This window comes from Gavialis gangeticus, unplaced genomic scaffold, assembly GCF_001723915.1.
Source record: "Gavialis gangeticus isolate Ggan-Ray unplaced genomic scaffold, GavGan_comp1, whole genome shotgun sequence".
Classification (NCBI taxonomy): Eukaryota; Metazoa; Chordata; order Crocodylia; family Gavialidae; genus Gavialis; species Gavialis gangeticus.
The window spans coordinates 55,101,698-55,112,436 of NW_017729034.1; the positions used below are offsets into that span (position 1 = coordinate 55,101,698).

Here is a 10,739-nt window from a genome sequence, read left to right on the forward strand (position 1 = left end):
TCCCCCTTTTCCCATAAGAAAAAAACCCCTTTTCTTCCTTTTCTATTTTTTTTAAGGGGGGGGGGGGGAAGGAGGTGGGTGTATTTCCTCCTAATTTTTAGACAGCTTTATTAATATCAAAGGGATTGACTTCTGGCTATGTATGCAACAGTAATAATTATAAGCACTTCTGTGGACTTTTTCTATGCAGGGATCTCACAGCACTTTATGAGTATTAGTGAACTAGGTCTCATACCACCTTTGTGAGGTAGGGAAATATAATTATCCTGTAATAAGTTGTCCCAGACTGATCACTATGCTGCAGTGTAATCATGAAGTTCTGCTGAAATCACAACCAGTAGGAAGGTAGCTTATGCAGTTTATGAATACCAAGAAACCCCCAAGATGTAATTACCTTTGATATGCAGTCTGGGACTACATACTGGTATTTGTAATATGCTAAATGATTACAAAACATTTCTAGGTAGGGGGAAATGAAAGCAAAAATACATGCTTTATTATCAGTGAGTCAGAAGTCTTTGAGGAAAGAGAAAGGAAGGATTTTTTTTTTAACTGAGAAAAAAACTAATGCAACTTAATAGCCTACACTCAAATAGGGCATGTGTAGATGAAATGGGGGCCCTAAATTGAGGTGGTGGGTTTTAAAAAACACCGCTTCAGTTTACGGCTGATTAAACCCCGGTGTTGGGCACACACCCCACCTGCCTCTCTGGTGGGGAGGGGAGGGCAAGCTGCCGGTGGGCAGAGAGGTCCATGGGCTGCAGGGAAGGAGGGGGGGAAGGGGGCTTCTGCTTCCCTCTGCGGCAACAGAGGCCCCCCTAGGCAGCACCCACCCACAGACATCTGGCTTGGGTGGTCCTGGGGGGCACCACAGCTGCGGAGGGAACCACCGGACCCTCGCACAGCTCAGGCAGACTCTGGGGGTGGGGGTGGAGGGGAGATCAGGCTCACTGCTTTTCTGGGGTGGAGCCTGCTTTCCCAGGCTGCTGCCAGGCTACCTGCAGATCCCCTGGAGCTGCATGGAGCCTGGTGCTTTGCTCCATGGCTGTAGGGGCAGCAAATTAAAACTCCTTGAAGGAGTTTTAGTTTGCTCCACCCCAAGTCATTTAAGGCACATTATACCACCGAATTTCCTACAGCGGCTGGAATTAATGTGCAATATGTTGCCAAGGAGTGCAAACACTGACACCATTAAAGCAGTGCAAAAGCATTTAACCTGCGTTAAAGTGTCATGCACACATGCCCCTCATTTTTTCTACACACGGCCAATAGTTTCACGAATGATTCCACATTCACAATATAACACAAACTGATGGAGGCCAATAAATGTAAAATCAAACTTGAAATACTCTATTTTGTGGGTAAACAACACATACATCTTTGAAGCTAAGTGTAGAATCTCTACTGGTAAGACAGAGAGTTCTACATGATGGTCAAGGGCATTTTCCAGCTCTGACAGGGTCCAGAAGCATTACTTGGTTTCTGGAAAACAGGGGATTAACTCTAACTTAGCTTCCTCCCTTCAACAATACCCAGGGAAGAAGCAGCAGGGCTGGACACTACCTGCCAATCAAGTTTCTTGGGAGAAAAAAAGAAAACTCTTTCTATAAGAATAGCTTATTGGAAGCAGAAGCCCTGGAGTAAAATATTCAGGGAGGTGATGCCTTAGACTGGGTTTTCTGGTTTAGGTTTCTGATAGTTTAACAGCACCATGCTATAAATGGTATACTCTGAGCCCCACAGGGAAGAAAAACAGTTTAAGGAAAACTACAAGAAGTCACAAAAGGTGATGACAGATGCACAGGCCCCTGCTGTAACCCATGGTGCTTTACATAAAGTGCTATGAGTTACAGTGCCTCCCCACCTCCTTCCCCCCACCACAACCCAACAGACGTTTGCCTGTTGGGTCAGGGCAGGGAGGAGGGGGTGAGGATTGCGCCTGCCTGTAGGAGCCTGAAAAGCCTGCCTGCCTACAGCTGAGGAGCCACCTTTCTCCTCCAACCATGCTCCAGGGCTGTCTGTAGGAAGGGAGGAAGAGCAAGCTGCTGGCTGGGGTTTGCCCAGCCTGAGCTGGAGGTGGGAAGCTCAAGAGGAGCTTCAATCTATTCATTCCCCCTCTAGCTCGGGCTGGGCAAACTCCAGTCAGCAGCTTCCTCCTCATCCCCCCTTCCCTTCCTGCAGACAGTTCCCATCACACCACAAATTAATCCTAAGGAACACAAGTACAATAAGAAACTCCAAAGTGGAGTGCCTTTATCTGATCCCTCATTTGATGAGAGTTAATTTGTCATGCGATCAGCCACTTTAAAAGCACTCTGCAGCTGTACATGTATATCATGGCATGGCCGTAAAGAGCACTTTCAGGGGGCCGATTGTGCAACAAACATAACTTCTGTCTGCGCCCAAAGATTTCCTTTCTTATTCTGCATGCTTATCTTTTCTGCCCATTTATAATGTCCCTAATTGGTACACTAGTCTGAGGTCAGCGTATTATGTTATACTTCTTATATCTGTGCACTACATAAAATGTTCCACACAAAAGCAGTGGTGGAGCTAGGTATGGAATTTTAACCTTTCCTTTCAATCCCAACTTGAATATGTTTGTGTTGTTGTTCTGAAGGGACTGAAAAAGTGAGCAACGGAGTTATCTGACCCAACCCTTTCTTCCCCCTTTTCTTTTGTTAGGCCTGTCTGAGGGCAATCCTTCCTATAATGAAGTTAGGACTAGAAATGGCCCCTCTAGAATCTATGAAAAATCATCCACTGGCTGGTTTGTCTTCCATTACCAGAAGGCTCTGGGAGCTTGCACTTTTTCTCTATCTCTGTCCCCAAAGCTGAGTGTCAGTTCCTTTCATCCTGAGGATAAAGGACTCAAGCTGAAAACTAGGCCTTTTGTATCTGTGAATTTCCTTGCCCTATTTATTGATATGCAGTGTGAAAACAGGAAGGCATAATGTGAACATGCTATAAAACATAAAAGAAATACGGCAAATCCCAGGATTTTATATATGACAGGTGTATTCTTCAGAAGGTCATCCAGGCTGGGACTCCTGGCTAAGGTATAGTCAAGAGTTAGATCCAGTGGGCCCAATCTGTTCTCACTTACAGCAGTGGAAATTGGGGCAACTATACTGAGTCAAATGAAGTTACATAGTCATAAAACTGACATGAGATAAGAATCAAGCCCCCTGGATACCCCAAATGGGAAGCACAGGAGGACCCACAATACCTCTAATTGGCATTTAAGCATGCTATTGAAATTTCAGAATCATTACTTAAAATTTGTTTTAAGCTGAATAAGGCAGGGGGATTCTGTGCCTTATTAAAATCAAATAGCCAGATCCAGTTTTCTTTCAACAAAAGCATTTTCTCTAGGAGGAACTATTACATCCACTCAAATTGTCTATCAAACCATAACTGCTAATTAAGAACAAAAATGACTGTGAAATTGCAATATAGGATCCATTTAATTTTACTGGGAATTCTAGGCCTTTACTGTCAGTAAAGTAACACCTCTCATCAACTCTGCAGACACCGGCAATGAGTCACCTCTCCTCCTTTGGTTTTTCCAATTAATGATGCAGTCTGTTTTCATACTTGCCACTTATTAACTGTAGTTGACTGTTTTGTGGTTTTACTTGATTATATTACATAGAATTTAGGAACTTGTCAGACACAGTTCTACAGATGAGGTTTTTTTTGTTTCTGTTTGTTTAAGGCTTTTTTATACAAAGGTACTATTTAATATTTGCTGTGAAAGGCTTCAATATTAAATGAAAATCCCAAGTGGTCCCATGTAAATATTCAACACACAGAAATATCACTGGCTTTCTCCTTTGTTCATGTTGAATTAGCAATTACTACTAGCAGCATGGTTGAGTCTTCAAGTGTTCTGTGCCATCGAAATATATCATGAAAAACAATGACATCTGGGATTTATTTCTTCTAATATATATTTAATTATTAAGCAAATTTATGATATACACTAAATATTGGCAGAACTGCTTGACAGTACCAGATTCTAATTCTCTCAGTGTGATTTTTTTGTTTGTATTTTAATATTTAAAAATGGACTATATTCTATCTTCATTTATATCTGTGCAATCCCAGATATTTGGCAATGACCAAAATTTGGCAATCTATATTTTTCCCCTTCAAGTGCATTAATTCTGTCCTTTCTTTGATCAGAATATTGATAAATCAGGAGTTTTGAGGGGAAGCTTTTACTGCCATTAAGTTTCAGATCATATTCTTAAAATAAATTCATCTACTGCTTATACAGTTTTAATTCTTTAAAAGTATTTTTAATAAAGAGTGGACAAGCACCTACTATGAGAGACAGGAAGTACTTTCACTTAAGTCAAATAAATAAAATGCTTTATAAATATAACATAATTAATACTCTGATTCACCCTCAACCTAGTGTAGTAACTAAGGCCAGTAACTAACGCCAATTATTGTGTTAGTTTTCGAAATACAGGAATCAAACAAAGCTTAGTTCATAAGCCACTGAGCAACCAATAGACTGATTTCTGAATTAAGGTTTACAAGTTTAGGTTTGGAGGTTTTTTTGTTTTGTCTTTTGGCCTTTCTTAAAATAAAGCCTGGTGACTACAAGGGACCAGCTTTTGGGTACCATTTAAAGGCTGGTTGCCAACTACTTAGGAAGATTCAAGATAGTTCAAATTTCTAGTTACTTCTTGAGATACCTCCTTGGAACCACCTAGGTCAGGGGTCAGTCACCTTTTAGGAGCAATGAGCTGAAATAATGCCACAGAATCCCTTTGCCACTGAAATGACATTGGCATCCAGGCTTTGCAGGCTGGTTGAAACTGCTTGGTGGACTGGATCCGAGCCACACGTTATATGTTGCCAACTCCTGATCTAGATGTTCTTCCCCCAGAGCATGATGTATAACTTTTGATATCTGGATCATAAGAACTACATCTCACTGATTTCTAAGAGCTGAGCTGACTCAAACTCATGTATCTGTGTCAAGTCTCCACTTCTGTGCTGTAGTCCTCAGTACCTTGACTTCAAACCCAAACACCTACCGAACAGAACAGATTTAACCACTACCATTAAACTGTTTATCTTCACTATTATTAATTGCACTGAATTTTAGTGGGCACATCTACACGAGACGTTTACTGTGCAGTTGACTAACTAGCTGTGCAGTAAACATCTTGGTGTCTACACGCGCACCCCTATTAGGCTGGAATACACTAAATTTACTCCATACCAGGATAGTACTTGTATTTAATAAAAACTCTGCAGCAATGCATGTGTAGACACTGGAGAGGCTGGCTGGGGCATGAAGGTACTTCAGTGTAGGAGCTGCCTCCCAGCTAGCCCCATACTGAAGCTTCATCATGCCCCTGCCTGTCCGTTGGCAGCACATTGAACCAGAGAGAGTGGCCCCAGGCTGGCAGTCTGACCCTCAGGACCCCGTGCCAGCCAGGGCTGTTCTGACTTGGTTCCACATGCTGTGCATAAATAAATTGTGGAGCTTATTGCTCTAGAGTTAATTGTGCTCAGGCACACGTTCAAACAGTGTGCCTGGGAGCAATTGACTGCAGAGCAATAAGCTCTGCAATTTATTCAGGCACTATAATTGCACATGTAGCCACGCCCAGTAGGTAGCACCTTAGACTAAATACAGATGTTCAAAACCCTCCTGGAAGAAATGCTCTATCACACTTTACTTAACGTGCCATAAGTTATAGCAGGAATGAACCTAACAGACATTTGCTGTTCAGTGGGGGGAGCTTGGTGCCTGCCTGCACTGGCCAAGGCCAGCAGGTGGGAGTGCTCCTGCATGCCTCCCAGGAGGCTACTGGAGCCAGCCCCACTCCCCTCCCACTAGCTGGTGACTGTCAGCAGTGGCTGGGATATGAAGGAGGTGGGGGAACATAGCACCCCGCTCTTTGGGCCTGCCCAGTTTACTAGCTGGTACTCGGGGGGCAGGTGGAGTCAGGTCTGTATAGCGGATGGCTCCCTCTTCCCTCCCACCCCCCAGCCAGCCTCCTTTTCAACACACAGGGCTGCCTGGCCATATTTCTGCCATTCCAGGAACTGGGGCCAGGGGGGAAAGGGGGACCCCCTGCCACGCGCACCCAGCCCAGGCCCCTCCCCACCAAGACCCCAGGCAGCAAGTTGTGGGGAAGAGCCCCTCACAACAGGAGGGGCTCCCTTCCTTCCCTAGCCCAAGTTCCCAGTGGACTAAAAACCCAACCAGGCAGTCCCATGCTGCAGCTTCTGGCAGCTGTTTTTAAGAGGCTGGGCTAGGGAGGGGGGGTGGAAGGGAGCCCCTCTGTTGCACAGACCCAGCCCAACCACCCCCAGACACCAAGCTGGGAGGGGATGGGGGGGGCTCACAGCAGGTGGGTTCCCTTGCCCCCCTTCCTCAGCCTCCTGACAGCTGCATCAAGGGCTGTCCTGCTGGCTTTTCAACGTGCTGGGAACTAGGGACAGGGGGGAAAGGAGCACCCCCCTGCTGCAAGGCCCCCTGCCTCACTGTTACTGGCTAAGGTTTTGAAGGGGGCTGGACTGGGTCTGTATGGCCAGGGGTCTCCTTGCCCCCCCAGCCCCAGTCCCTGTAACAGCAAAAAGTTGGCTGGGCATCTGCCTTCTGCACCTGCTGGCTGCCATTGTCAGGAAGCTTGCGGGGGGAGCGAGTCCCCCATTACATGGACCCAGCGTGCCTCCCCACAAGGCCCCATCTAGCAAGCTGTGGGGGGCGGGGATGACCTAAGAGCAGGGAGGGCTCCCTTCCTTCTCTGCCCCAGCCTTTTGACAGCTGCAGGTAGAAGCCACAGCATAGGGCTGTCCAGCTAGCTTTTTGCCCCACCAGGAACTCAGGTCACAGGGGAAAACAGAGCCTCTCTGCTGCATGGACCTAACCCAGCCCCCACCAAGACCTGAGCCTGCAAGCTTGGTGGAGGGAAAGGAGGGCAGAGAGGCTCTATTTCCCCCACCCCCACCACAGTTCCCAGGGTGGCAAAAAGTGGCACAGCTAGGAGCTGCAGCTCTTGGCTGCAGCTGGAGGAATGGAGCTTCTCGGTCATGTGTGGACCCAGCTCGGCTCCCACTATGACCCAAGCCTGCAAGTTTGCAGGGGTCCCTGTGGCTGAGATGTTCCTCCCCTCCACCTCCTCACCTGGCTGCACAGAGAGGAGACAGAGCCTTTTCTGTCTTTACTCTATGACAGCCCAAGGGCAGGGCTGGGCCGATGCTTGCTCAGAGCAGATGAGGCTAGCAAGCCACCCAGCAAGGGGCCCCTGGGATGGCAGCAGAATTTGACCTTGAAGCATGTTGGATGTGGTACAGAAGTTCATAAAAGCACCCTAACCTAAAGCTCTTTAATACCACGTTAATCATGGGTTAACTTGAGGGCAAGATCTGCCATTTTTAAAGCACTTCAAGTCCTGTGAACATCTGTTCTGTTATGGTTTTAAAGAGCTTTCTGTGCACTTACATGTTAAATGTAATGTTTATAGCTAGTCTTAATGCTCACTGCAAAAGGCAGTGCATGCTAAGATTAACATTGGACACAGTGAGAACTTCAAATTAGGCTGAAGTATATTTTCTATTAAAATGTGGTTGAATTTAGGACTCCCCACAATTCTTACACAGAACTGGAACTTGTGGTCATGTACTTCTATCATGCTGGTCCTAGTTCAAGAGCCATCTCAAACTTTTTATCTACTGAGTATCCTTTTTATTGCATATTCCAGGAATATTTGGTACCAAGTCCTCTTCCAAAATCATTCTTCCATTCTCTCTTATTTGAGTTATTGTTCCATGTCTCATCTTGTCTTTGTTTTGTTTATCTTAGACTGAATCCTTTTCAGGTCAGGGAACATGTATTACTTTAGTTGTAAAGTGTCTAGGTTAGTAGTAAAACTATGGCAATTCTTTTAGTTAATAAAGAATAAATACTAAACCAAGATCCAAACCCAACCAGTTTATCCTTATGCTTATTTCTATTCTCAGTAGAAAGGAATCTCTCCTATAGATTAAAGCACAGTAAAAAGATAAGACAATGCAGGTATAAAATACCCTTCACTTTTTAAGCTGGAAGGTTTCCACATATATAAAGTACAAGTGGCTCTGTAAAGATTAAGAAACTTTTTCCAGATGGCATATGAACCCTTTCATCTCTTTTATTGAAGAGCATTATACTGCATTATATGCAGATAAAATCACGAGATATGATGCCATGTGAGGTAGCTATTTCAACTGGAATAATAGCCAGATGAAGTACCAGTCATAATGTCTGACTATAGACAAACTCGTATCTAATTTGGCTAACAGATCACCTTTGGAATATCAGACACGTATGTACATTATAGTGCTCTGGTACATAGATGAGACTGGTAGACATCAGCAAAATTTCAACATGTAATTCAAAATTTAATTTATAAGAATTGATGCAAATCAAATCAAGGTAAGTCTTGTCACTGACTTCAGTGAAGGTGGGATCAGACCTACAATGAAAGAGCACTTAGGAAAAGTTGTATTAAAGAAGAATGACCATCTTAGCTACAGGGGTGTAGGTTGTGTCATTGGATTTATGACACATTATAACCTCCCTGACATCCGACTCCCCAGGTACTTCTCCACTATTCATCCCCCTTCTCTCCCCACCCACCCAGCATGTCTCTTACCCATTGACTTCTCAATCTACAGCTTCACTGACTTACCTGTCTTGTATGCAGACGAGCCCAGCCTCTGGCTTCTTTGCTTTTCATTCCATCCAGGAAGAGCACACACCAACTGCTGAAACTTCCTTAGCCTGAGGAAGGGTTTTTGAACCCGAAAGCTTGCTTAAAAACTATTTTTCAACTATTTAAGTTGGTCTAATAAAAGATATCAGACTCACCAAAAGAACCTTGTCATCTTAGCTACATTCACTGATTTCCAGTTTTCTTAATACAGCAAGACCACATGTTCTACTTGAAGCTGGAAGAAAATAAACAGTTAATCTATGTAGAAAAAGGATATGAATAAGACCTTCATCAATGTTGCAAATTGCACTCTGAAGCTGGCCTTCTAGGTACACCAATTTCTCACTTATTGCTTCACATTTTTCTCCCAGCTCTGCAGAAAGTATGTAGAATTCCTAGAGTAAATGAAAAAGAAAATGTGTTTGCTGTTGATTGCATTAGTACAAATAAAATTCAGGGCAGATTAAGGATACATTATATATACACTTTTATTTTAAAGGCAGATTTAAGGTACTAGTTAGAGGATACAATGCCTGGCTAAGTGATTGAAACTAAGATCCAATTAATAGTCTGAAGAGAATTATCATATGATGATTTGGAGACCTATGTGAAATGAAATGACCTCATAGTCTCAACCCACTTCCTACCAGAAAAATCAGTCATTGTAAATGCTATTCTCAGCAAAGGATTAAGTGGGCATAAAAATTGAACTGCCTTTTCATACCTCTGTGTAGTTCCGTCACATAATCAGAGGGCGTTCCTACACTGCCCATTCCACATCGGTTCAATAAAAAAAAGGACTATAGTCTCCAGGGGTAATTAAAAAATTAGTAACTGAAAAAGTACCTAAGCACAATTTTTACACATTGCCTCAATGAGTTTTAATGAGTTAGGTTCCTAAATATAAGATGCTTTTGAAAATGGGACTCAAGCTCATAAGTCACAAAGGTGCAGACAGAAGTGATGTATTTCATGTGATCCGGCCCATGAAAGTGCTCTACAGCCATGACCTAACACATGTGCATGGCTGTAGAATGCTTCTAAAACCAGTGATTGCATGAAAAATTATCCGTCATCTAATCAGGTAACAGATTAAGTTGCTCTGCTTTAGAGCACCTTAGGGAACTTGTGTTACCTTGAGGGTTAATTTTTCATGCAAGGGCAGGATTGGGTTAATTTTTCATGCAAGGAACAGTGGACAGGGAGTGGAGGGAGCAGCAGCTACCAGGCTGCTATGCCTGGCCTGAACTGGGGTAGGGGGTGGAAAAGAATGGAGCCCCTTGCTTCATGGCCCCCACTAGATACCCCAACTGGTGTATTGGGCATAGATTGACTGTGCCCCTCAGGTGAAGGGGTTCCATTCCACACCACCCTGACCCTAGATCTGGCCAGCCTCTTGAGAGTGGCAGCAGTAGCTGCCATGCAAGCCCAGCTTGAGCCAGAAGGGGGAGAAGAGGTGGAACAGAGCCCCCTTGCCCAGGGCCCAGCCTAGCTCCCCCCAGGACTCCAGCTGGGGTAGCCGGGGGGGGGGGGGTTGCTGCGAGGCAAGAAGCTCTGTTTTACACCCCCACCCCAGCTCAAGCCAGGCATAACAGCCCAGCTGCTGCTGCTGCTCCCTTCCCTCCCTCTCCACTGACAGCCCTGGAGCTGGGGGGTGGGGGCAGGGCTTTGGACAGGGGCAGTTCGGCAGTCTCCTCAGAGGCTGCTGGAGAGCCCCCACCTGCTGACCAGAGCCAGTGCAGGCAGGCTTGATTCTTCTGACCCAACAGGTCTGCTGGGCTGGGGAGGGTGCTCTAGCTCATGACACTTTACATAAAGCACCATGAGTTAGAGTGGGGCCCTGAACATCTGTCAGCACCCATAGACATTTTCACTGACATCTCTAATAAGCACTAACTTTGTTTATAAGTTTTAGAAGAAAAATAATTGGCTAAGAAGTTAGGAACATTTTGGTGTTCATGGAAGGGCACAGGCTTTTAGAGCAAGGATTTTTGGAACTTCTGCCTCCCC

At 44.8% G+C, this 10,739-nt stretch overlaps 1 protein-coding gene across 1 annotated transcript in view; it reads right to left on the reverse strand.

The window, feature by feature from the left end:
- The window catches only part of DISC1 (disrupted in schizophrenia 1), a 483,854-nt gene that overhangs the window by 3,769 nt on the left and 469,346 nt on the right, over window positions 1–10,739 (reverse strand). The window contains exon 13 of the mRNA XM_019527173.1: window positions 9,007–9,124. Within this exon, the coding sequence (XP_019382718.1) occupies window positions 9,007–9,124 (118 nt within the window). The remainder of the gene's footprint in view (window positions 1–9,006; window positions 9,125–10,739) is intronic.